This window comes from Phocoena phocoena, chromosome 6 (genome assembly GCF_963924675.1).
Source record: "Phocoena phocoena chromosome 6, mPhoPho1.1, whole genome shotgun sequence".
Classification (NCBI taxonomy): Eukaryota; Metazoa; Chordata; class Mammalia; order Artiodactyla; family Phocoenidae; genus Phocoena; species Phocoena phocoena.
Window position 1 is genome coordinate 91478938 of NC_089224.1, and position 27878 is coordinate 91506815.

Below are 27878 nucleotides of genomic sequence, written 5' to 3' on the forward strand. Positions count from 1 at the left end.
CTGATCCTTTCAAAGCCTCCTCACTTTGTGGGAACGTTCCAAACTCTTTGCTATGACTTCCAAGGTCCTCCGTGATGGGGCCACGCTCACCCTACCTCACTCTTCCCACTCTCTGCCTCATCCTTTATCCTCCAGCAGTTGGGTGGCCCCCAAAGATATCCAGGTCCTAATCCCTAGAACCTGTGAAGTATGTTACCTTACTTGTACTTTGCAGATATGATGAAGTTAAGGATTTTGATGTGGGGAGATTATCCTGGATTATATGGATGGGGGCTAAGTGCAATCCCAAGTATCTATATCAGAGGGAGGGAGGGAGATTAGACTACAGAAGAGGAGAGCAATCTGACCTCTCTGACCACAGAGGCAGACATTGGAGCCATGAGACCATGGGCCAAGAAATATCCACAGCTACCAGAAGGTGGAAAAGCCAAGGAAGGATTCTCTCCCCAGGAGTTCCCAGAAGAAACCGGCCCTGCCCACACCATGATTGTAGCTCCATGTGATTCAGTTCAGACCTCTGGCCTCCAGAACTGCAAGGGAATACATTTCTGTTGTTTTAAGCCACTAAATTTACGGTAATTTGTTACAGCAGCAATAGGAAACTAATACAAACCCTGTCAAATGACAGCGGTTCCCAAACACATCCTGCTGCTGGCCTTTCTTCTGGGGTTGCTCTCCCCTTTCTTGGAGATGCCTCTCCACATCCTTTGCCTGCTTTACTCCTATTCCTTCTTTAAGATTCAGCCTCAGTACTACCACCTGCTTTCACCTGGTTGCCCCAGGCTGGGTGAGGATCCCTACTCCAGGTTTGCACCACACCTGAGCATTTCTTTACACTGCAGTCACCAAAAAGTATTATCATGATATTTAGGTATCTGACTCCCCAAGTAGGCTATGAGCCTCTTAGGGGCAGAAATCAAGAGCTGTTCTTCCTAGAGTCCTCCATGAGTAGTTTCTAGCATAAGGACTGGTACATAAGAGTCCTCGATAAGTATTCATTGAATGAATGAATGAATGAACAAGTGGTTAAAGCTTCTTGACCTCCTGGATGCAAGTAACTTTCATGTCCACTTTACTTCAGCAGTCTCTTCTTACAGCTCATACCCTGGCCCTTGCACCTGGGACTGAGCCCTAAGAAACTTCCAAGTCAAACATCAGCCAGGGTCAGGTCGGACAGCTGGGCTACCCACTGAGAATACTGCAAAATAAATACCACGGCAAACACCTAGGATACCAAAAAATAACAAAATAGTTGTTTGGGGGGTGGGGTGAGGATTAGAGCCTATGATGCAGAATGTGGTAATAACTAACTCTTTCTTAACATGACATTCCTTGAATTTCTCAACCTAGTCCCAGTTTCTTAACCAGTTCAGCTACTGCATTCCACAATTTCCATACCACCTTGATGATTCATAAGCCTTTACAACTAAACCAACTGTTCTTAACATATAATATGATTTAGTTACCAGTAAGGCCTACAATTGAAATTCTATTAGCCAATTAATACACTTTACATGGGATTATAGGCCTCCATTTACTATCTGATAACGGTACTGAGCTGAAGCTATAAATAAAGATTCCTTTTGCAAATTGTTTCTCTGCAGGAATTTTTACCTGACTACTGCAACATGATTTTCTTCTTTGTCAGAATGACAGGCTGTCATCTTCTCCAAGGTTGACAACTTCAGGGAGACTTTACTGATGAAAGGATGTAAAACAAACAGAAAAACAAAGATGCACCAGAGTAAATCAATAAAGAATTATAAACTTTAATTACATCAACAGGAAGAATTTCAAACCATGTTGAGAATTTATATTTTAAAATTTAAATCTAGTTAATGTATTCTAACTCTAACATAGCCCTCTAAAGTTAGAAGTATTTGTGACGGCAGATGGGCAGAACAATCATTTAGGTAGCATCTAGGAATATTGCTACAATTACTTTACATAAATAGAAATCCATGTCTTTATTAGTAAGGTACCACACATCGTAGAGTAAAAAATCCACGTAGGACAGGCTTATAAATATACATAAATCTCAAAATCAATCACAATTGAACATTAGGTACACAATTATTATAAAACAAATATAACCCACCAATGTCCATCTAAAGGCATAGTTCTTACAAAATAGTATTTTACAGACAGTTGCAAAAAAGTATATTAATACTCCTGGAGCCAGACTGTTCCAGCATATGAGCGCATCTGGGGGAATAAGGCATGTGGAGAAGGTGCATTTACTCTTCCAGGTGGTCAGGACATTCTGTGTGATGAAATGGTAACGGCTTTAGTGATCTGGGTGAATGGCACAACCACCACGCACCCCGTAACCCTAGAGAATCCATGGCTCTCCAGAAGAATAGAACAGAACAGCTATTTGCCTAATAGCCAATATCCAGGGGAAAATGGAAAACATTAGTTGAATATCAGCATACTTTAAGTGAAAAACCCCAAAGCGCTTGATGGTTCACTTATATTTTTAGTCACATTTAAAATCACGTTAATAGCCACTATTTTCATGAAAAGGAATTTATATTTATCTATTAAATATGAAAACAACCAAGTACAACTTGAAACTAAATAACTGATTAATTGAACAAGAAATCTAATTAAATATAAAACATGGATAGGTTGCATCTACATGCCATTGACTCAGTTCACACTAGGCTTAGTTCCTTAACTAACAGTATAGAAAAGTCAAACTCAACAATGATACTTTATTTTATATGTTCTTAACAAGTCACAGAATGTTGAATGGAGGAGGCAAGGTTTAATAATGGATCCAGGAACCCTTTCTGCAAACGAAATTACTATAAACTCAAGGGTAGTTTGGCCTGTAATACATACAATGTTTTATCTCTTGGTTTTTAAAGTATTCACAAGATCAGAAACAGAAACAATCCTGACAAAGACCTTCAAATGGCCATGGTATGTGTATATAATAGGCATTTATGTATAAACACATACAGACCTCATCATGTATGTACAAATATATATACAAACACTCTGAGAATAATCAAACTGTTCACTAAACATAACCAATTCTATTTAGAAAACAATACAGTTATATACAGCAAAGTGTTCACATCTCAGCATCTGACCTCATGTGGTGGTTCTCAAACATGTTTCCATTATGATACACAAGGTGATGCCATAGTCACATGAGTAAAACACTCCCATACCGGGGATGTAACAGATTTAGATAATACTTAAAAACTGTCTAGAGGAAAATAAACTAGTCTGAACATTGTACAGTTGACCCTTGAACAACATAAGTTTGAACTGTGCAGGTCCACTGATACATGGATTTTTTTCAATAGTAAATACTACAGTGCTACATGTAGTAAGGTTGGTTGCCTCGTTGGACCATGTGACCATGGATAGGAGGAACCGCGGACATGGGAACCACATATTATGGAGGGCTTACTATAAATTATAGGTGGATTTTCCACTGCCTAGAGGGTCAGTGCCCCTAACCCCATGCAATGTTTAAGGATCAACTGTAATCCACACCATGAAGAGCAACTGCACAGTGAAAGTCGTTCACGATTGGCACAGCTTAGATAAAATAAAACTTACCCAGCTCTGACTTTACTGACACCTCTTTCACATCAACTCTGGAAAACATATTAGAATGCAAATTCTAATGGGAATGCATTATCAAGATAACAATCCATCAACTATAATTTAGTTTACAAACAAATTACTAATGTCGATATTTTTACAATTAACCAGTAATACATTATAATACATTATTCGCAGTGTCCTATACAATTGATCATGACACCTGGGCGTGCCTCTTAGCTGAGAGCAAGGGTAGGAAAACTACAGTCCACAGGCCAAACCCAACCTGCTGCCTGTTTTTGTATGGTCTGCAAGCTAAGAATGGTTTTTACATTTAAAAAGTTTTTTTTAATCTAAAGAAGAATATTTGTGACATGTAAAAGTTATATAAAATTCAAACTTGTGTCAAGTTTTATTGGAACACAGGCATGCTCATTGGTTTACGTATTGTCTGCAACAGAGTTGAACAGCTAAGAGACTGCAAAGTCTAAAATATTTATCATCCGGACCTTTACAGAAAAACTTTGCTGACCCATAGGCTAGAACTAAGAATAATATACAACCTCAGTGGTAATACCCCTTAAGCACAAAATCCTGAATATAGACTGTAAACTTAATTCCAGAAACAGTAGTAAAAAATATGTGGGATGGAAATCCATCCCTGAGTTGTCCAAACCTTCTGATTTCCTTGATGACAAAAGCCAACTTAAGATAATTAAATATGGCTCTTGCATTTTGTCTGAAATCATGTTTGCAAATCCACCTTTGAGACTACAGTGGAGCAAGAAAAGGGCATTGGACTCCAAGTTAGAAGACCTGGGTTTTAGGTAGTCACTTTAAAAAATTAACTAAGACAAATACATTCTAGTCTTGTCCAATCTGTGTATTATTTTTTAAAACTACTAAACACACTAAAATGACTGGTAAAATAAAGAATCAAAATGTTTTTAAGAAGAGAAAAAGCCGATAGAAAGTAAAATGTACCCCTTTCCCCAAATATAACTATAAAAAGTCCTTCTATTCATTGTAAATTGCTACAGGGGAAAAAAAAGCACCTGGCTAATTTGAGTGTGGATAGTGGGTTCCATTTAATAAAAGTTTTAATGAATGTGCATGATGGAAATCACATCACCTCCCTAGGTCTCAGCTGCCCCTCTTTAAAATAAGTGCATTGGATAAAACGGCGTCTGAAGTCCTTGCCAACACTGGTAATTTATGCCAAATGCCTAGCCTCAGTTTCTTCATCTGTAAAATTGGACTAATAATAGAATCTACTTCCTATGGTTGTTGTGAGGATTAAATGAGTTAATCCTTGTAAAGTGCTAAGAAAAGCACTAAATACATTTAGCAGACATTATTATTCTACTTAGGCATTTACAAAAACACACTGGTTGGGTTTCTCCCCTGCAACAAGTACTATGTTAGAAAATGGAATACAGAGATGAAATAGAAGTTGATTCTCCTACATTATGGAAGAACGAATAAAACGGGAGTCTACAGAGTTTTAACTTCAATATGTCTATAAATTGATGATTCTCTGGGATGACGGTTAAATGCTGTTCTGCATCCCTGGTCTGTTGAATTCCCCTTTCTGAACAATGATTACTGTTAAAAATGTCAACTCTGTTTTACAGGGCAAAACAGCATTGTTACGAAAGATCTTTCGATTTATGTTTCAAGGGACAAAAGTTCAGTGTTTGCTAAAGGAGTGATCACAGGTCGAAGAATATAAAAATGTTGACCAGTCTAGCAATGTATATGGAATACAAGCTTTCTGGACCAAACTTGCCATGGGAGTAGAGTTTCATTTATTTATTCATTCAACAAATGTTTGCTGGGTACCTACTATGCAGTCGTGTCTGTTATAAGGATGAGTAACAGGAAATGGTCCCTGCATTACAGAGTTAGCAGGGAGGACGAGCCAGCAATTACAGGAAAGTGAGATGAGTAAAATAATGGGGAAGCCGAGTGTGCTCTGGGAGCATTTGGCAGGGATCTGGACCTATTGATACTTAGTCCAGGTGACTGGAGGAAGAAATACTTATTCTGTGACCTGACAGGTACATAGGAGTTCAGCAAGCCCAGGAAGTCGAGAATGTTTGGGCACAGGGAACGTCATGAGAGGTGAGAAAGCAGGTCTGAAGAACTGAGAGCAAATCAGTCTTGCTGGGACAGAGCAAGGTGAGGAGTGGTGACAAAAGATGATATTGGAGGTAAACAAAGTGGTTTGCATTTCACACTAATGGAAATGAGAAATCGTTGAAAGTTCTAAGCACAAATATGCAAAACTGGTAATCCAAGGAAAAACAATTCATGAAACAATTAATTTGACTTGAAATGTAAGCAGAAGGAAAATCCCTTAATTTATTCCTTCCCTGCCTGCTACAGAGACTAGCTCAAGTCTCGATTTAGTTTTAACCTATTTATGGCGGAAATATTATACACATGAGGGGGTGAAATATAAAAATATTTGCTTTCTTATTTACAACGTGGGTGCCTGCATACTCAGTGTCCTCACTGCTACACAACCACTGTAGCTTAGGAGGTGATGCACAGGCCATCCTCAGCCAAGGCTGGAGGGCTTGGTTATGAGTCAGGTGGAGCCAGGGACTTGAACCCGATGACTTGAGTTTGAATCCATCACTCACTTGATGTCATTTCACCTCTGCCCACCTGCAATGAGGATTGTTTCTCCTACATCCCTGGGATGCACGCAGTAAATGTCACAGAATCTGGATGTTTTCCTTATGTTTTTTTTTGTTGTTTTGTTTTTGCGCAGTACGCAGGCCTCTCACTGCTGTGGCCTCTCCCGTTGCGGAGCACAGGCTCTGGACGCGCAGGCCCAGTGGCCGTGGCTCACGGGCCCAGCCGCTCCGCGGCATGTGGGATCTTCCCAGACCGGGGCACGAACCCGTGTCCCCTGCATCGGCAGGCGGACTCTCAACCACTGCGCCACCAGGGAAGCCCTGTTTTCCTTATTTTTGTTCAGTGCCAGAAGAATGTGAAAGCTTCTCTCAAAGGAGAGATGGCCTTTCACTTCTGACATGGATTCCAAGGATGGCATTAGAAATCACAGTCTCCAGTGTTGTTAATCACAAAAACCACAAAGTTGAAGCCAACTTTAAAGCAATGGGGTGGGGAGTTGGGGGGGAGCCAGAAGACTCCATAACTCTACAGTGGAAATGTCTCAGCATCATAATTATACCCAGAGACTCTTCCTCTAAATGGGCTGTTAACTCAGTCAGTTGGAATAAAGGAACATTTGGGTTCCTTTGAACAAAGAAAATGCATTAAGTCAAGACATTATTATAAATTATGCTGACTGCCAATCCAATTGATGTCTGAACATTTGAATGGATACTCTAAGTAAATTCACTTGATGGGTCATTTCGCATTTGCTAATTTAAAAAAAAATGTCATCTTTAAAATGTTTCTACTCCAAAGCTCCACAATCTCCAAAAATGTTAATTTATTATCAAAATGCCTTGAATATTCAAGATGATTTGTCTATTATAATACACATTTAATCATACTCAATATATGGTGACTGACAACAGAATTAGCTGTAACCACAAATGAACACCTTAATTTATTAAATACAGTGGTAGTAGAGTCCAAATTCTAACTTCTAAGAATGCCCATTTTTTTTTTAGCATTAATATAATTTTACATCTTCAGGAACACTCACAGTTCCATTTCTAACCTTTCCAAGCAGCAAAAAAAAATGTGTTCTTTTAGCTACTTACTAATCCAGAAGACACTTCAAATAAATATGAACCATTTTCATATCACTATCATCTCCATCATTCTCCTCATTAGCTGTGTAAGTATCCAAATGCCTTCATGCTTTATGAAAATTTGAAAGTTCTTCTGCCTAAAAGGCTGGCTGTGAACTTGGGCCATCCAGTGAGGTTCTCCTTAGTATTACTCCAAGTAACTCTCTTGAGCTGTAGTTGGAAGAGTAAAGGTTGTTTAGAGACATGGTTTCTATGCCTAGCTTTCTCTACCTTGCTATGTGTTATCTGACCAAGTAGCCAAGGCGACATGGCACGAGAGTCATAAAAAGGGAGCCTTCCTGGGTCTCAAATCCCATTCAGTACGATGGCAATAATAACGTTCATCAAGCCAACTCAGAGATGTTGGGAAGCTCAAATAAGAAAACATATTTGAAAGTGAGTGCTTAGAAAAGTTTTAAGTACTTTCCCAAAGTATGGGGTCATTATTAAACAATCCTCTTCGCTTAGAAAAGAAACTTGCTCTTTCTTCCAGAAAGCTGAATCATATAAGTCTTTTTCTTTTTACATAATAGAAGCTAAAATTATACTGCATATTTTTTAAAAATATACTAAAGACTTTCTAATAATGCATTGAATCTGTTGGCTTTGCAGCTGTGGTTAAGGGGTTCCCATCAATAAGTAGAAGGTCAAGGCAACAATGAGAAGCAGACAGAATGGAGAGGAGAAGGTCTGATAGGCAGCTGATGGCATAAAAATGTCCTCATACTTGTAAATACTGACAACACGCTCTGAAGTCGGTGGTGAGTCTATATCGTGTCGGGTGATGGAGCCTTTAAAGAGGAAAGAAATAAAAAGGAAGGGGCAATAGAAAAAAGGTACAGATTTAAAATGATACATGCAAACCACAGAAAAACTAAACTTCAAAGAACAAGAGCTACTATTTTTTTTTCCAAATATATTTTTTACGTATGGCTCATTAACCGCTCCTGACCACATGGACTCCCTTGCAGATGGAAGTCTATGGGATATCAAGTGGTAGCCTGCCCAGGCCAGACAAGAGAGGGTGTGGTGTGCTGTGTGTCTGTATGTCTGCATGTCTGTCTGGCAGAGTGGTGTGGAATGGTACAGAAAGTAAGAGGATTAAGATACCAAACAAGCCTTTGGATGGGAAACGTTTTTTGACCTGTATGCAAAGGCTGCTTAATAAGCTGAAATTGATAGGAAGGGCCTGACCTTTGGATTAACCCCTATGAAATTTAGGAGACTAAGGCATATGAATTTAGAGCAAAGATCTTGGAAATAGGGCTCGGAGTGAGGGTTTTTTAAGGTACTATTTGCTAGAGAAGCTGTGTCCAACTGGACATGTCAAGCCCCTGCTGCCGTGTCCGTGCTGGCTCCTGTTAACACAAACCAAACTCCTCCGGCTGGCAAGAGTTCTTCTCTCAACTGGTCCCATTCACCTCTCCTCCCTAACCTCAATCATTGGTCACCTACATGAATTCCCAGGCTTAACTATGTACCTCCAATTCATACCTTTCTTGAGGGAAAAGCTAGATACAGCTACCAAGAGGCAGAACCAAACTCAAACCCAGAGTTTTAGATTCCAAATCCCATCATTTAAAATGAGTTCATTTCTCCAGCCTAAGACATAGTTTATTTCCCAGGGCACTGAAAGTACTCAAAGGTATAACTGTAGGTCCACTGTCGGTAACCTGGGAAATAAGCAAACGGAGAAGGTGTCACAAATCTGGAGGCATCCATATGTTTTCCCAACTAGAAACAGGCAAAAAAAAAAGGGTATAAAATCTCCAATCGATCAATGGGAACAATTTGAAGAGGAAAAAAAGATCAGATTAGGCAACGGATAGCTGATGAGAAAGATGCAATTCCCAGAATGAGTTCTCATACAGGGACTGAGAACAGCTCACTTCCATCCTTGGTCAGGCCATCAGGCTGATGAACCAGGAGGAATGCTGTAGACACAGTGTAACTTGATTTTAGCAGCCTCTCAAAGGCTTCATGATATGCTTGGGTCACTGTTGGGGAAATGCTGAAGAGCCTTGCCGCCCAGAGTGAGGTCATCAGTGGACCAACTTGTTAGAAATGCAGAATCTCAGGCCCCACACTAGACCTACTGAAAACTGCATTTTAACAATATAGCCAGGCAATCCCCATACACATTAAAATTTGAGGAGTAATGGGCTAAACAATAGGATAATTTGGTAGATTTATGATCACCAGAATAGTCATAAAGTGAGTGTCAATCTCTAGAGAAGTCGCCAGAGGCGCTTTCCTGTTCAGTATTTTTCTATTTAGAGCATAGGAGTTAAGAGTACTCACTGATTTTGAAGTCAGACAGATCTAGGTTTGAATTTCAGTTCTTCCATTAATTAGCTATATAGCCTTGAGCAAGTTCCTTAATCTCTCTAAAATGAGGGTAATTCCTACAATTCTGGAGGACGTGGTGAGGAGTAAATGAGACCATTGTGAGAATTAGAGTCCACATACCATATACAGCAGACATATGATCTGTTTCATTGAGCACAGAGCTCATCATATACTACCTTGTATATCTTGCTCTAACTATGCATGTGTATCACTTGTCCATTTCTGTGTTCATGTGTGTAAGTCCATTATAACACTCTGAAGGCAGAACATTCATATCGCCTCTCTCTCTCATGTTAGGCAAGTGCTCATCACTCTCTCGCCCAGTAAATAAGGACTACAAGCACAGCAGTGTCTGGTGTTTAATTCAGATACCAAAATGTAAGCTTACCCTGAATGGCTGGACCCCAAGCAAACAGATAATACCAACTTAAATGCAGATCAACAATTGTTTCATCTCTGGGAACATTCACAGGCCGTTTAAATCTGCAGGTGACCCGATTATTCTCAAAAACTCCTTCCTCATCTCTGGCAGGATTTCTCTGAATCTCCTTTGCCCACTGGCCTACGTTATAGAAGTGCTGTACGCGCACCCTGCCGTTGTCATCGTGGACGCAGGCCATGACATCATCACCACCCTAACACGAAAGATGATGGAGAAAAAAGTCAAAGGTGTGTCTTTGGCAAACTTTTCTGCTAGAAAGAAATTTCACTCCGAAATATACGATCCATTAACTCTGTAATTGGAAGCCCCACCCCAAAAAATTGTTCTAAAAGCCATTAAAAATCTTTAACCAGGGACTTTCCTGGCGGTCCAGTGGTTAAGACTTTGCCTTCCAGTGCAGGGGGTGCGGGTTTGATCCCTGGTCCGGGAGCTAAGATCCCACATGCCTTGTGGCCAAAAAAACCAAAACATAAAACAGAAGCAATATTGTAACAAATTCAATGAAGACTTTAAAAATGATCCACATCAAAAAAATCTTAAAAAAAAAATCTTTAACCAAGTGACCAGAGTTTGTATCACCATAGCTGACATCGAGTGTCTCCTAATGAGCCATTTAGAGAAGAATACATCACCAGCTCTCCAGCAGTCCTGCCGAAAACACAGACACTAACCTAATCATAAGCCAACAATCAGACAAACCTGAATGGAAGGTCATTCTACCAAAAAACTGGCCTGTAATCTTCAAAAGGGTCAATGTCATGAAAGACCAAAAAGAAAAGAAAAAAGAAAAGATAAGAAACTATTTCAAAATAAGTAAGACTAAAGATACATGACAGCTAATGGTGTTCCTAGACAGACTCCTGAGTCATAAAATAAAAATTTCTGTAAAGGGCAGTATTGGGACAAAGGGCAAATTTGAAAATGGACAAGTATATTTGATAATACTATTGTATCTATGTTAAACTTCCTGAAATTAATAAACTATATAATGAAAAAGAATGTCTTTGATCTTAGGAGATACCCACTTAAATATTTAGGGTTAAGGGGTCATGATACCTTCAATTTAACCTCCAAAGTTTCCAGAAAATAATAAAAATAGTAAGTAGTAGCAGCAGTCAGAGTTGTTGTAGTAGCAGCAGCAGTAAAGAGACATAAAGCGTATGTGGCAAATGTGACTGTTTGAGAAAAAGTGATAGTGGTGACAGTTCCACACCATGAATGTAACTGATGCCACTGAACTGAATACTTTAAAATGGTAAATTTTAGGTTACGTACGTTTTGCCACAATTAAAAAAGTTACCATTTGGTGAATCTAGGTGAAACATATATACAGGAGTTTATGGTCCTATCCTTGCAGCTTGTCTGTAGGTTTAACATTTTCGTAAAAAACAAACCAAAAACGTTATAGGTGTTCATCAGTTATAACAAATGTACCCTCCTGTGAGGGATGCTGATAATGGTGGAGGCTCTGCGCGTGTGTGTCGGGTGGGTATGTGGAAATCTTCTGTACCCTCTATTCAATTTTGCTGTGAACCTAAAACTGCTCTAAAAAATAAAATCTAATGAAGAAAACAGTAATGCATCATTTCAAAAAAAGTTAAAGGTTATTAAAAAAGGGTTCCATTTTGCTTTTCCTGTGTATCAGGTTTGGAAAACTTTTCAATCTGTGCTTCTTGGAGTAATAGGAGAAGAAAAGAGAGACCTATATTTTATTTTTTTTTGAGACCTATACTTTAAAGGCCTCTAGATAGCAAAATGTCAAACATAAAATCTGAATGCTCCTCACTCGACCTCCCTCCTCTGAGCCCCCTAATCTTAACAGCTGCATCGTGAGTGCAAATGCATTCCAGGACAAGAAATGGTCAATTGCACTGCAAGCCAGCTTCTGGGATGACACACACCTGCTGTTTCTCCTATTGACCCTAAAGTAGGAGATAAGTGATATAAATTAGTATCCATGCCGTCTTACCAGGTGGACCCACTGTCTTACAGCCTGGACTGAGAAGTGCATTCTTCTAGTGACTCTCCAAGAACAAACTCACTGGAGCTCTGATTGCTTAGCCTGATCCCCCAGTCTCTTCTTACCGCCCACATAAAACCTATGTCCAATCCACCAGCAAAGACTGTCAGCGCTACCTTCAAAACATATCTGAAATCTGAGCCCTCTCCACCACGCCTGCTGCCATAACCCTGGTCTGAGCTGCCCTCCTCTCATTGGAAGAACCTCAAAACAGACCATGTGAAGAGAAGAAGCAGCAGCACACGCAAAGGTTCAAAGGCCTAAGAAAGTCTGGCTATTCGGGAAGCACCTTGGCACAGTAAATGGCAAATGATGACGCCCCAGAGGAAAGAGAATGCAGCAGAGGCACAGACAGAAGCAGAGGTGAGGGATGGTCAGCTACCTGGGTTCCTGCCTGTTCCCGTTCACAGTCCTTTCTGAGGACCGGATGTGTTCCTGCCCATGCACACTGTGGAAGACTGAATCGTTGGACACAATTCTGCACTCCCCTGCTGTTATATTATGTACATACACCTTCACAAGGCTTCTTGCTAGAGGGAGTGTATTTCCCTGCCCCTTCATTCTGGGCTTGGCTGTGTGAATTACTTCAGGCAATGCAATATTATCAGCAGATGTGATGTGAACACAGGTTTGAAATAAGCTTGGATGGCTCTCGTGCTTCTGCCTCTGCCATGAGAAAAACACGCCTGGGTAGCTACTGGTTCCAGAATGATTAGAGAATACCTGAATCCAGGCCATGGCCTGGAGCCAAGCCCAGCTGAGTCCCAGCCAATCCACACACATGTGAGCAAGAAAGAAATGCTTCCTGTTATCAGCCGTGTAGTTTTGGGGGCTCTCTTGCAGCAGTACTGTGGAAATAACTAACAAATACAGGTACCACGAGACACCGTGTATTCTCATAAGCAACCCTTCCATCTCCGTTTAAGCTAGCTTGAAATTTCTTTTCACTTGTAATCAGAGAGCCGTAACTAGTATAATTGTTATAAGGATTTGATCAATTTACTTGCTTTACTTTGAAAGAGAAAATTAAATGCCAGAAATCGGCTTCTCCCATTTAGAAGTGGCGTCATAACTTAGGGAAACACAACCGTGCTCATTCTCTAAAGTCTGAAGTAGCACAGCAAACTAAAGAGAAAAATTAGCTTCTATCATGCTTTGTGTCTTACCATTTTCTTGTCTGAAGAGAATCCAACAGCTACCCAACCATCTGTGTCTGCACTCAGCTCAAATTCCACATCAGCCCCTATCATCCGGTAGCTAAGGAAGTAGTCACAGGTCTCTGCATTACAGCCCGGTTTGCCATATCTATAGGATATATCAAAACAGATATTACTGCTTCCTCAGCCACTTACTCAAAATACATCAACAGAACATCTGTGTGTCAGGCAGGACGCTCAGCAATATTAATAAATAAATTAGATCTTTGCTACCTGGGATCTCAAAACCCCAGTTTCACTCAGGAGAGACCATGGAGACGGAATGCTCCTCTTTATCTACCTGCAAACTGAGGTCCAGAGATGGGAAGGAACTTACCGAGTGAATCAAGCTGGAACAGGACTGAACCTGGGCCTCCAGGCCTAGCCAGGGTTCTCTACGTGTTATTAGAGTTTCTCAAATATTAATTATTACTGAATTATCTCTGCATCCCTTTTAGAGAAAAAAAATTCTCTGAGTTAATAATTTAAATAATTACCAGTCCTTTTCACTTACAAATTTTCAATTAAACTAACAAAAATGGGCAAATTAAATATAGATTAAACTGCAAAACCAGGAACTTTTAAATTCATAGCATTCACGTGACAAATGAGGTCATTTCACTGAAAGCGACTTTCTGCTTACCTGCATGTCGTGTGTCTGAGTGGACTCTGCAGGGTCTTTATTTTGAGCATGTTCTTACTACTAGACATGACTCCACTCCCCTCCACTTTTATCTACCTGAATTGCTCCACAACACTTACACATACAAGGCACCAAACAAATGCCTCATCTGGTATTCACTGGGCGCGAATGCATCATTTATTCATAAAATTTGCTTTTGCTCTATCGGGCTACTTGGTGCTAATACAATTCAGACACTAAAGTATAGAGCACTGTAAGGTGGTTATCCAGATAACCAGATTATGCGTTTGTTAATCTGTTTAAGGAGCATCACTGAAATGAAAACATGAATTTAAATTTTCTTCCAGAGGACTTGTGGATCCTTTAAGGATCAGCAAGCCCTAGTTTCAGGAACACTGCTTTACACCATTTTCAGAAACGATAGAAAGTTGTAGCAACGGGTGGGATAATCTAAGCTCAGATGGAAGGTATCTAAAAGTGCAGGATGCAAGGCTGCCAAGTATTGACGGAGGAGGGAGACAAGGAACATGCAGCTCTGCTGGCAGATACCCTGAGAAGCTGGCAGGAGGTGTAAGCTCAAGACCACAGGAACTGGGCTGAAAAACCTGAAAAGGGCGAGGAAAGCTAAAAGAGGGGCGAATGGGCCAGAAAGGAAGTCTCCCTGAAGCCAGCAGGGCACTAAAATGCCTTCGCTTCTCAAAAATATCCCCTAATCACCAGAAGTATTCTTTGCTGGCTATCTTCCCCAATAATCGTATCACTGGATTTTTAAAAATTCGTTAGAAATACACTTGTAATCAAAGAAAACTCAAAACCCCCATGTTCAATTGTTTCTCCTTGAGCACTGAACCAAAAAAAAAAAAAAAAAAAAAACCAAAACATTCAGTGCAGTGGCCATCAAAATCTTTACTCAAGGACAATTTGTTTTAGGAAATAAAGGATTCAAAGAAAAGGAGGCTTTCCCAACAAAGCACAGCTGTCTAGAAGGGAGGCCCACTACTGTTGTCTACACTACTGTTTTCTAGCTCCAGCCCATCACGTCTTGACAGCATACTACAAATAATCAGGCAGGAACTCACTAGATCTGAGACAACTAGCTAGACACAATAATCAATGCGTAATGACTAGTTAGTATCATACAGCTACCCATAAGTCATGACTATTGATTTGAAAAGGAACTGGGTCTCAGGCACATCTATTATTGCCTGTCCCATCCACACCCCTGCTGAATAAGCAGAGACATCTGTGTTATGTGATTCTTTTTCCTACAGCCAACTGGTTAGACACCTGAGCCAATGGCGTACAGTCATAAATGAAGGCCTAGAGAAGAACGTTCTAGGGCCAACGGGCATGCTACAGCTCAAGGCTTGGAAGACTGAAACCTGGGGTGGCCATCAGAAACAAGCCGCATCTCTGCTGAAGTTATGAGGGGTACAGGTCCCTGGTTAGAGTGAACTGCATGCAATTTAAATACTACCTTGAGAAGTAAAATCAAAGTCTTGGCTTTAAAGTTATCCAACTCGCAGATCTACCAACCTAAAGCATCCCTTAGTTTTTCCACAGTCATCCACTTTGATTTTGGCAAATGGATCCACAGGAGGAGCAGTAGGGAAAGGGTAACCTGGCCAGTGAGAATAAATAATGGTTAGAAAATCCAGGAACAACGTTTCCAATGAGAAATGCTTCTTTTTAGTAGGTTGACTATTCTCTAGCGCACGCGTCTAGAAATGGTGAAGGCCTCAGAAAAGAGCTTTGTTGAAGCTAATCACCCTTCTCATGAGGGGCAGGTAGGGGCACACATCTTTGAACCCAGCCTTGCATGTTAACTGAGAAAGGGCTTTTTCCTCATTTACAGGTAAGGAGCCTGAGGCACTGAAAGAGGACATAATATCATACCCACTGGCTCACCACTGTCCCCTGAGAGTGTGAAAATCACAGTTTTATACAATACACATGTTCTAAGAGAAAAACTAAATGAAACATTTCTATATTTGATAGCAGAGGTTTTCCATTTATAGCTATATGTTATAATATGATTTTTCTGTTTCTCTGAACTTCCATTTTTCATTAAGCTGTATAGAACATTTTATCTCATTAATTCTTTAAATAAATCATTTCATGCATCTTTCTTAACATCATAATGCATTCAACCACACATCAGAGGAAAGCCTGCATTATGCTTCCAGTCTGTGACACAAATATTTTTCTTCTAGGCTGTCCACTCCCTGCACCATGTGTGATTCACCTTGTATTTTCTGCCCAGCACAGTGCTTGACACTGGACATTGAATGATTGTCAAATGAATAAATAAAATCACCCATAGATATTAGGCAGTGCGAATACACTTTAAAAATTATTGTATTAGTTTTTCTTTTCTAACTATTCTGAAGTCCTTTCTTTGTGATTTGTAATTTTTTTAAATGAGGTTTTGTTTACTTTGTTTCATTAAATTATACTTAAAAAAGCCAACAGCAGGTGCAAACTATTACATTTAGAATGGATAAATAAGAAGGTCCTAATGTATAGCACAGGAAACTATATTCAATATCCTGTGATAAACCATAATGGAAAAGAATCTAAGAAAAGAATGTCTATATGTGTATAACTGAGTCACTTTGCTGTACAGCAGAGATTAGCACGACATTGTAAATCAACTACACTTCAATAAAAGAAAAGTCACCAGGCCACATTTTCCTGGTTCATATCTGTGCTCTATGGACAGTTCATCTCTACTACCCTGGATCTTGATCACACACTAAAGTATAGCCCTACCTTTTCACCATCTTTAAGTACTTGGGCCAGATGCATTACTTTTTCTATTTTCATGCTTATTTTATGCTAAGTCATAAATCCACTTAAGTACTATAGACTGAGTCCCACCTTGGATGAGTTTTTTGTTTTTCTCTTAATATTTATGGAGTTCGATGCTACTGTGATAAGCATCATCCTATATGTTCTTCCTCTTATTTCTCACTACAATGCTGTGGTTATTTTTTCTCAGAGTATTTACCCAGGAATGCAATGACTACTTATGTTTTTAAGGTTCCATAGGTGTCTGAAAAAGATAATCTCTTGTAATGTTGCTTCTGACGCAGGTTCACCATTTCCTTCCATCATCCTTACTACTTCCTAGCATCTAGAATAATACATCAGCATATAGCAAATTTCCAGCTCAATAAATGCCAGTAATTATTACTATTGGATTATTATTACTATTAAATTTTTAAACTAACCATTGGGTAAGATCGTCTCTAGAAGAATGGGTTTCTAAGCTCCAAATAAGAGCAAGTTCTGGAACAAAGCTCACTTATAAATGTATTGACCTAGCTTATTAATGTTGGTAAATGGCTTATTTCTCAGGGCTTTTCTAGCACTGATTTCCTATTTTATATGCTTCTAAATCTTGGAATGAGAACTTTTGTTGTCAAATGAATTTGGGCATCATTTAATAATATCACATTTTCTTCTCATTTTGTAAGATGTTTTGTTTTTTTAAGTATAAATTTATTTATTTATTTATTTATTTTTCACTGCACTGGGTCTTTGTTGTTGCACACAGGCTTTCTCTAGTTGTGGCGAGCGGGAGCTACTCTTCGTTGCGGTGCGCGGGCTTCTCATTGCGGTGGCTTCTCTTGTTGCAGAGCATGGGCTCTAGGCACACGGGCTCAGTAGTTGTGGCTCGCAGGCTCTAGAGCGCAAGCTCAGTAGCTGTGGCGCACGGGCTTAGTTGCTCCGTGGCATGTGGGATCTTCCCGGACCAGGGCTCGAACCCATGTCCCCTGCACTGGCAGGTGGATTCTTAACCACTGCGCCACCAGGGAAGTCCCTGTAAGATGTTTTGTAATAAAGAATTTGATTGGTTTTTGTCCCTGGTTCCTGGGAAGGAGACTCTAAATCCTTGGAATTTCCCAATGGGTCTTTCTTATTCCTGAGCCCCTTGGGTTCACACCTGAGTTTATGCTAAGAGATAAGATGACTCAGAATGGGCACTGGTCACTAGAAAGACGAACCACGTGATTAGAGGTTTGGGGCTTTGAGCTAGCCCTGCCTCCAGGGACGGGGTGAGGGGCTGGAGATTGAATTCAATTCTGTAGCTAATGATTAAATCAACCATGCCTAGGTAATGAAACCCCAATAGAAACACTGGACACTGAAGCTCAGTGCAGCTTCCTGGTGGTGAACACACTGATATGCCGGGAGGGTGACAAGTCATGGTTCCATGGAGAGGAATCCTCTCCTTCCAGGACAGGACATGGAAACTGCATTCATGAGCCCCCCAGACTCTGCCCTGTGTGTGTCTTCATTGGCTGTTCCTGAGCTGTATCCTTGATACTAAAACTGTTATTGTGTGTACAGCCCATTCCTGAATCCTCTGAGACATTGTCGTGAATTATAGAACCCAAGGGGGGTTGTGAGTGGCCCCTGGATTGGTAGCCAGTTGGTCTGAAGTGAGGCTAGTCTTGTTGTGGACCATGCCCTTTAACCTGTGGGGTCATTAGTGCCAGAACTGAATTTCAAGACACCAACTGGGGTTGGTATCAGAATATAAGCAAAGCAATATTATATTTTTTTTCCTGAAATTAAATGATCTACTATTTGGAATAAAATAAGTTTGGACCACGTGCCAATATTTAAGCTCCTGTATCTCAGCTACAACCCAGCCTCTACGGCCAGCTGTAGGATGGGCTAGTACTCTGCAAACCACATCTCTCCTTTGCCAGCTGGCTAGGTTCTGCCGAAAGAAAACATTAAAGGGAGGTTGGGAGGCAGGAGGAGGGAAAGACCATTTGTTCCTGTTTGATTGCTGTCCAATATGCAAGTCCTCAGCAACTCTACTTCATCCTTGCATTGGCAGTCGGTTTGAGTTTACAGCTTTTTTCTAGACTCCCAGGACTAGCCTCTTCAAAGGAACCAGCATCAGCTGGGCAGACAGCCCATTCTCAGAGGATAGGCTGCACCTCTGGGGTGGGGGTGGGAGTGGGAGGTCCCTTGTCTGAGCTCCTGGCTCTCACAACCTCAAGCGCTTCTCTCTGCTCTCTCAGCCCCAGGGCCAGCAGCCGCTTCCCAAAGTGACTTTCTCTGAGCTCCCTTTTTGCTTCTGCAGTCCCCTCAATACCTTTTCAGACAGCTCCCTGGGCTGGTTATCCTGTTTTAAAAAGCTTACAAAATTGGTTTCTGTCTTTCTGACTAAACCTTGATGGGTAGAGAGTAAGTGTATTAATCCTTGAATAGCAATACAATGGAAGTGTTTGTGAAAAACCATCTTATTAGCAGTTATCATCTTGAAGCCTAGAGAACAAAGATATTCAATTGGATCTGTTTTACATGCACTGTACAATTTTATTGGAAAATTATGTTTATTGTAGAATTCTAATTTTTAAATACCCTAGGTACACAGAATTAACGATATTTCTTGATTTATGGAACACTCCGTTGTATGGATATACAACATTTTTTTATCCATTCAGGGGCTGACAGACATTTGGGTTGTTTCTACTTTGGGGCTATTATGAATAATGCTGCCATGAACATCCGTGTACAAGTCTTTGTGTGAACATATGTTTTCAGTTCTCTTGGAATAGAATTGCTGTGTCATATGTTAACTCTACGTTTAACCTTGTGAGGAACTATCAAATTATTTTCCAAAGTAGCTGCACTGTTTCACATTCTTACCAGCAATGTACTGTGGGGGGGTTGGGGGAAGGTCCTTTTTTTTTTTTTTTTTTTTTAATTATAGCCATCCTAGTGGGTGTTAAGTGGTATCTCATTATGATTTTGATTTACATTTTCTTAATGACTAATGATGCTGAGTATCTTTTCATGTGCTTATTGGCTATTTGTATATCTTCCTTGGAGAAATGTCTATTTAGAGCCTTTCTCCATGTTTTAATAGGGTAGGCTGTCTTTTTATTATTGAGTTGTAATGTATTAGCTTTTTTTTTTTTTTTTTGCGGTACGCGGGCCTCTCCCTGTCGTGGCCTCTCCCTTTGCGGAGCACAGGCTCCGGACGTGCAGGCTCAGCGGCCATGGCTCACGGGCCCAGCTGCTCCGTGGCATGTAGGATCTTCCTGGACTGGGGCACGAACCCGTGTCCCCTGCATCGGCAGGCGTACTCTCAACCACTGCGCCACCAGGGAAGCCCTGTATTAACTTTTTAATCTCTGCTATGTCTAGGGTTATTTCTCATTCCTAATATTATTTGTCTTCTCTCTTTTTCTCCTTATCAATCTTGCCAGAATCCTATTGTGAGAGTTAATTTTATGTGCCAACTTGGCTCGGCCAGGTGCCCAGATATGTGGTCAAACATTATTCTGGATGTTTCTGTGAGAGTGTTTTTGGATGAGATAAACATTTAACATTTTGTATCAGTGGACTCTGAGTAAAGCAGATTGCCCTCCATAATGTAGGTGGGCCTCATCCCCAGCTGGACAGAACAAAAAGACTGACCTTCCCCAGGCAAGAGTGAATTCTGTGGCAGGTGGCCTTCAGACTTGAACTATAACATCGGCTCTCTCCTGGGTCTCCAGCCTGCCAGCCCACCCTGCAGATTCTGGACTTGCCAACCTCCAAAACTGTGAGCCAACTCCTTAAAATAAACTTCTCTCTCTCTGTCTCTCATCTATATATACATACACATCCTATTGGTTGTGTCTCTCTAGATAACACTGATCTACTTCATTCATATTTTCAAAGAATCATTTCTGGCTTTTTTGATCCTCTTTACTGAATATTTGGTTTCTATTTCATTAAATTCTGCTACTTCGTTATTTCTTTCCTCCTACTTTCCTCAGGGTTTTTCTTTCTCAAACTTCACAATTCTTTGGCACTTCTCCTTTTCTTCTATCAACGTTTAAGCCCGACAATCACTGCCTCCAGGGGTTTCTGCCTGGACATCCCACAAGCAAAACAATTCCAGACGCCCAACACTGAGCTTCTCCACCTCCCAAATGCCCTTCCTCCTATGTTTTCTATCTTAGTGAAGAATCCCACCACCCAACCCCAGTCTCCCAACCCAGAAACCCTAGATTCCTCCACCTGGAACACTTCCTCCGTCACCATTCCTTTCATTCCCACCCTGAAACATAAGCCTGCCTCTTGGCTATTGCACCGCCTCCTATCTGATTCCCCCACTTCCCTTCTAATTCTTCCACCAGCGCCAGGTTTCTAAAACAGAAATCAGATCTTGTCACAACGCCATTTGAAGACCTTTACTGGCCTCTCCCCACCCCCTCCTATCTCTCCTACACTCACTCGTCTTCCTTAGTCCTGAGATGCATGCGTCAGACACCCAGCCATGCCAGCTTCTGCTTTTCCCCTTAGCTTTGTCCATGCTCCCACGTTTTTCTTCTATTGAAGTATAAGTTGATTTAGAATGTTGTTGCTCCCACCTTTTTATTACTGGTTTTTGGTGGGTTTGTTTGTTCCTTTCCCTCCACTTTCCATTTTAGTGCTTTCTTTCTCTTTATCGAAAATTAAAATTTGGACGAAGACCAAATAATATTGGTTTGAGGCACAAAAACCTTTCTATTCTCCTTCCCTTTCCTTCTTCTCACATGTGCCCTGTAAACCCCTCCAATTAACTGTTCTGTTTTGGAGGATGAAAGCCATTTTTACCTCCCTTCAAGAGGCACTTATTGTCTTGGTTCATTTCTCCAGGTTCTCAACATGCCTTTGTTGTTTCCATTCTTGTCTAACACGCAGCCACTATCTGTTCCTCTTTTGCAATCCCTTGGGCCTGTTTTGCCATACTCCACTAGGTGGATAATGGGTTCTCGTTTGCTATTTATTGCTTCTAATTAACTGCTTGGATCACAGCCCTCAGGTATTAATTTGGTACTTAATTCCTTGAAGTTTTAACCAGAAATTATCTGTTCAAATCTCTGAGAGCTACTGCATCAGCCTATTTTTCTTTCTGGACTGCCTGAATCGTTTCTGCTTATCAGAACCATATAATGAAGCAAAAATGTCAAGGGACTTTGTAAAATGGAACATTCCACCCACGTGGAGCCCGTTTAGCAAAGCTTTCATCATGGCACTCCACCACTCAGGAACCTGCAGTTCCCAACTGACTACCCCATCAATTCCAAGCCCCTCTTTTCAAGTTTGCCCATAAAAATGCCCCATCCCGCCTGTTCCACTGCATTTCCTAGCACATGTGTTTAGAAGAGAGGTCCACGGGGGCCCTCTCTTCTAAACATGCTGGACACCTCGCACCACCTTATCCATAAAGTCAATCAACAACAAACCCACCCGGTTCTCTGCTACTTTCTAGCTGTGTGACTTTAGCTACAATATTTAAACTTTCTGGGGGTCAGTTTCCTTAACTCCAAAGTGGGAATAGCAGTAGTATCTAAGTCAGAGTGTTGCTATAAAGATTAAAGTTAATATGGGTAAGGTACTTAGGACAGTGCCTGGCACACAGTAGGCACTTAATAAAAGTCAGCTCCAGTTAGTGTTATTATTGGGTTAGATTCATGGATATGAATTAGATGTAGATTATTTACCTTTCAATTATTTACCTTTTCTGTGATTTGTTTTGGTTTTATTCTCCTGCCCCCAAACTATATATATATATATATATATATATATATATATATATATATGCTGTTTCTACTTTGTCACTGAACAAGGTGACACTATCTTTGTTCAAGCCCAAGTACTATAAATACTATAAATGAAATACTATACATGAAAAAAAAAGTGTGTATGTGCCTCTGTGTGTGAGTGGGGGGGGTGTCTTTTTATTCTCAGTACGTATATATGCACCACAAGGGGAAAAGCATCCCAAATGTTTATATGTATGGGGATGAGTTATGTATCCACATACAATACACAGTAGACGCAGGAAGAATATAGGCAGATGAAGGAACTCCTGCCCTTCCCCCCAAGCTCTGTTCTTCTCTCTACTGCCTTACTAGCTCTTTCCCAAGGTGGGAAAAATTGTGGTCAGAACTCAATGGTCAGAAACTCATTGACTGGGCCATGTTTTACAAGCGGTCAGACTACTATACCTTAAAGATAAGCAACCTTGAACGGTGTTCCTTGTTTCCTTCCAAGGTAGGGTATGGCCCAAGCGCAAGCCAGCTACCATCATCCAAGTGGCTGGTTGATGAGTCTCAGGGTTCGCTCCTCAGACCTGGTTTGTAAATCTTAGCAGCAAGGAAAAGGGAGCAGCAGGCTTCACTTAGGACTTAACCCTAAGCCAACACCCAACTCCATTTTTTTCAGAGAAACCTCAGAATAGGAGGTTTGCCCATAATCATGTGGTAATCTGTTTTATATTTCTACTGTTGTTCTGAATATATAGATTCTGGCTTTGAGAACCTCAAGGGTAAGAGGGTATGAGTGATAGGAATCAAGCACCAAGAACCTATCCAAACTGTTAACCACAGAGAGCACAAAGGGTCACAGCACAGTTAGACAGTGTACTCTGGGAGAATATCTTGCCTAATGGCAGGGAATGGGGGGAGAAAAGCAGAGAAGCCCTCTGAAAGAGGCAGCAACTGAGCTGGGACTGTAAGGCTGAGTAGTGCAGGCTAAGACATTCTGAAATGAGAATGTCTTAGCCCGAGAATTCTGAAAACAAGCATCATTAAACCAAAATATAATTTAAATTAAAAAAAATGAACACGTTAGGGGGTGATGAGAAACATCGAATCAGCCAGTGTTCAGTCTGTGGCCTGGGGGTCTTGGGCAACCTGGACACTGGAGAAATGGTCTCTGGACAAGGTAGGTAATGGTCACTGGGCTCAACCAGAGTTTCAGGGAATTCTCCATGCCCACCCCATTATTCTAATTCCCTTTTTCTGATTTCATACTACTGGGCTACTTTTTCATTAAAAATTCAGTTTGTCGGCAACTTTGAACCTGAGAAGGGGGTACCCTGCATAGAGAAAACAGCCCAGTCACTAGAAAAAGACAACCCCACTTGTACTGATAGAAAGATAGAATTGTTTAAAGGTACTATTTCTACCTCTTCATTTGCCACTTCCTCCAAAATCAACTGGTCTCCCTCCTTCCTTCTCCACTGAACTCATCCCAGGAAAATCCACCCATTACCTCTCATTTCCTGAATCCATCCACGATTTTAACTCTTCACTGGGCCTCCCCATGGCATGGGACACTCTTCCTGATGCCTTTTTCCTTTGTCTCCTGGGTGGGAACCCATTCTGGGACATTTCCTCGTTCTGCTTCTCCATCTCTGGCAGTACCCTTTTAAGGCAGTGTCATTGATTATTTCTAAGGATCTTGGGAAAGTCTCTACTCAGGACCCACAAGGCTAAAGCCTAGGCCCAGGGTAATCTAGTAGATGTGCTTCCCCTGGGAGGCTCACCCCACAAACAACCCCACTAGCACCCACCAGATGGTTGTAGGATCAGCCTTTGAAGATAAGTGAAAGGATCAGAGAGAAGAGTAGAATGGGCAGTGAAAGCTCAGAGTGAGGGAAAGGAAGGAGTGAGAGATGGTTGTAAATGAAAGTTGGGTCAGACAGAAAATTCCAGATAAAGGAGTTTAAGCTTCCTCCAGGGAGTAGGTTGGAGCCATTGCAGATTTTTGAGGGTTAGAGCCAGGCTTCAGGTTGTATGTGCAGAATGGGTGAGAGTGCCAAGCAGTCAAACTAGAGATTTGTACACATATCACAGGCCCTGCTACCCCTGTAGGGTCACCTCACCTAAGTGCCCTCCCCCTTTTGTCTCACCAAAGTCTCTCACACTTCCTGGTTCAACTCTATAAAGCTTTCCTTTGGGCTGCAGCCCACCTGATGTCCATGTTCATAAAAGTGCCTGGACTGAAAAAAAAAAAAAAAGTGCCTGGACTATACAACTAACTTCATTCTCTCTATATATACAAACTGACATAGAATCTGACTTTGTTCTCCATTTGTTAGATGCATGTGCCCAATGAGAATAAAATTTCTCATGTGCCACCTTTGAGTCACTTAGCAGTGTACTAGGCTGACTATGAACAGAATAACTACGTATTACATGCTTTCAAAAAGCGATGGATTTTGTACTATTTATTCTTTTATAGAGTGACAGATTCTACTTCTGCTTGTTGTTCCCCTACTCTGCCCCTGCATTCTTTCCTTCTCCCTGACCACATGGCTACCCAGCTAGAACACTCTACTTTTCAGCCTCCCTTGCAGCTAGGTCATGTAATTAGGTTCTTGCCAAAGAAATGTGAACCGCAGTGATTTGTGCAACCAGCCTAAAAGGTAATTGTTTGTCCTGAACTTCCTCTCTTTCTCCTTTCCTTAAGCTTGAACAAAGACGTGCAAGCAACCTGACTTCCACACAGATGAGGACAAAGCCTTAGAGGGTGGGGGAACAACATCAGGGAAAGAACCTAGGTCCTTGAATGACCTTGTGGAACAGAGCTGGACCACCTGCCCAGACCAGCCAGACTCAAGTGAAAGAAAAATAAACTATCTTATTTAAGCCACTGTATGTTGGGGTCCCTGTTTCAGCAGTTAAGCATCTACCCAACTAATGTATTTCCCCAAATCCATTTCTCCATATAATACAGTAAGTCCAGCTTTTGAATTGGGCATATTACTTCCCAGATAAAGGCTACATTTCCCAGCCTCCTCTGCACCTATGTGTGACCATATGACTAGGTTGTGGCTAATGAAGTGTAAGTAGAATTGTTACATGGGCCTTCTGAGCAATCTCCTTATAAAGCAGTCAGTGACCTTCGACTGCCTACTTCTAGATTTCTTTACCTGACAGAGGAACTTCTATCTTATTTAAGCTATTGTTTGTTTGTTGTAGGTAACTAAACCTAATCTTAAGTAACAGATACATCCAGCGTCATATCATCTGCTGGGACACACAACATTTCAAAGCCCAACTTGATTCTTGGATATTCCTCTTAGCAGAAGAAAAGGAAAATCACTTTCCAAATTGCAGAAGTAAGAAGCCAGTTTCCATTCCTTCTGAAGAAAATCAGCTTGGCTTTTGTGCTTACTGAAACACTGCCTCTACAGGGAGGTCATTGAGGGACAAACACCCTGTCTCTGGGCCCACCAGGCCCCAACAATGGTGGCTCACACTAGGGATGCATGACATGTGGGAAGACAGTAAAGAAGTGGGATGGAAGTGGGGAAAGAGATGTGACCCGGCTCTCATGGGCAGGGCAGTGAGCACGAACAGAACGCTGAGCTTGGGACACTAGTCACTGCAAATTTAGGTCCATACAGACAGGGAGGAAATAAGGCAACATCTCTCTTTAAATTGGGATTTCTGCTTCCCACCAGCTGCTCTTATCTCACACACCCTAGGCCAGATGGCAGTCTCCTCCCTTACCACCCTCTACCCCAATCCCTGACAGAGACAGAGAGTGGAGGCCAGATGCTGAAAACTGGGGGAGCCTAGACTCAGCCCCACCTGTCCGCAGCTTCGCAGGACTTGGCTGACCACCTGCCTCTCCCGGCCTCAGTCTCCCCACCTGTAAAGCCAGCAGCGGGTGGAAGGCGCTGACAGCTCTTGAGACCACTTGTCCAGGCGGATGGGTAGTGGGAGCCACGCGCTCCCCGTCCGGGCCTCGGCCGTGCCGGCGCTGCCTCCATTCGCATCCTAACCAATTGCCCGCCCCCGCCCCCGCTCCTGCCGCCTCCGGTCCCCGTCCCGGGTCTCCGCTCCCGCAGCCCCTCATCCTCCCGCAGCCTCACCCTCCTCGGACAGGTAGCGTAGGTCGTAGAACTCCCCCGCGAAGGTGCCGTAGGAGGAGTCGTGGCGCGGCACCGCCTCGTCGGAACCCGAGTCCCCTCGCGCGCGGCCCCGGGGCCCCCGGCCCCCGGCGCCCGCGCCGTCGTCCGCGGGGCTGGCGGCACAGGCGACGGGCCCGGCCAGCAGCAGCAAGAGCAGCGGCGACCAGGCCCTCGGGCGCTGCCGGCGCGGCCGCGCCATCGCTATCCACCGATCCCGCAGCCAGGCCGCTCGGGCCGCAGCAGGGGCGCCGCGGGCGCAGGGTCGGTACTGCGCGGCCGCCGCCGACAGCACGCGCCCGCCCCCTCCCGCAGCCCGCGCAGCCGCGGAGCCGCCCGCACCCGCCACCTCCCAGCCTCGGTCTGCGCATCCTCGCTTGCGCCAGAAGCCTCCCCTTCTTCCTAGCATCCTCTCCTCCTCGCCCGAACTCTCTTTCTCTGCCTCCGTTCTTTCTCCCATTTCTCCTCCCTCCCTCCACGAGTCTCTCACAGACACAGATTTGGCCCTTCTACCCTCTTGCTACTACTCAGAAAGTGGTCCTCGGAGCAGCAGCAGCATCCCCAGAGGCCAGCATGTTAGCATCACTAATCTCGGGCCCCACGGCAGACACGTGACTCAGGTTGCATTTTACCAATATCCCCGGGAGACCCCAGTATACGTTTACATTTAAGAAGTGCCCCCCGGAGGGTTCACCTTGAACACACCTTGTCAGAGTCACTGCTTCCCCCACCTTGTTCCAGCACTTTTTGGTTTATATAAAGCACTTACTATATCCATTACTTCTTGGGATCATCACTGAAAAAGTTGAAATTGCAAGATCCGCACTTTATACATAGGTTAACCGAGGTCCTTAGGGCCACTTTAAACATAGGTAAACCGAGGTCCGAGGTCCTTAAGGTCTAGTTTCCCGAGGGAAACTAGAACCCAGCTCTTTGGGCTGGATTCACATAGATTTTTGGCGTGTGCAGTCAGCAGAGGCTGCCGGTGCCCTTGCGTAACGTGCCCCCTTCAACACCAGGCAACTGGTTTACTGGTTTCCCCACAGCAAGCACGTTCAGGCCTTGGCAGGCCCAGACCGTGGAATTCCCGACTTTCCCAAGTCCATTCCTGCCGCTTGCAGTTCACTTCCGGTTATTTACTCAGCCATTCATTCATTCATTCATTCACACCAAGCACTTAAC

The 27878-nt window shown here is 42.3% G+C and overlaps 1 protein-coding gene across 1 annotated transcript; it reads right to left on the reverse strand.

The window, feature by feature from the left end:
* Positions 1 to 7808: 7808 nt before the first annotated feature.
* Positions 7809 to 27067, reverse strand: FRRS1L (ferric chelate reductase 1 like). Its single transcript, XM_065879565.1, has 5 exons — positions 26661 to 27067; positions 15527 to 15611; positions 13318 to 13456; positions 10078 to 10324; positions 7809 to 8131 (listed from the first exon to the last, which is right to left on the reverse strand). The coding sequence occupies exons 1-5, from the start codon at positions 26896 to 26898 to the stop codon at positions 7959 to 7961; spliced, it is 882 nt and encodes a 293-aa protein (XP_065735637.1). The 5' UTR covers positions 26899 to 27067; the 3' UTR covers positions 7809 to 7958.
* Between the last annotated feature and the right edge of the window lie 811 nt (positions 27068 to 27878).

Coding starts and splice junctions, on each gene's coding strand:
- FRRS1L (XM_065879565.1), bottom strand. CDS start 26,898: ATGGCGCGGCCGCGCCGGCAGCGCCCGAGGGCCTGGTCGCCGCTGCTC. Junction 13,457..15,526: donor AAAACTAAGGGATGCTTTAG/GTTGGTAGATCT, acceptor TATATCCTATAG/ATATGGCAAACCGGGCTGTA. Junction 10,325..13,317: donor TCTCTTCAGACAAGAAAATG/GTAAGACACAAA, acceptor CTTTCGTGTTAG/GGTGGTGATGATGTCATGGC.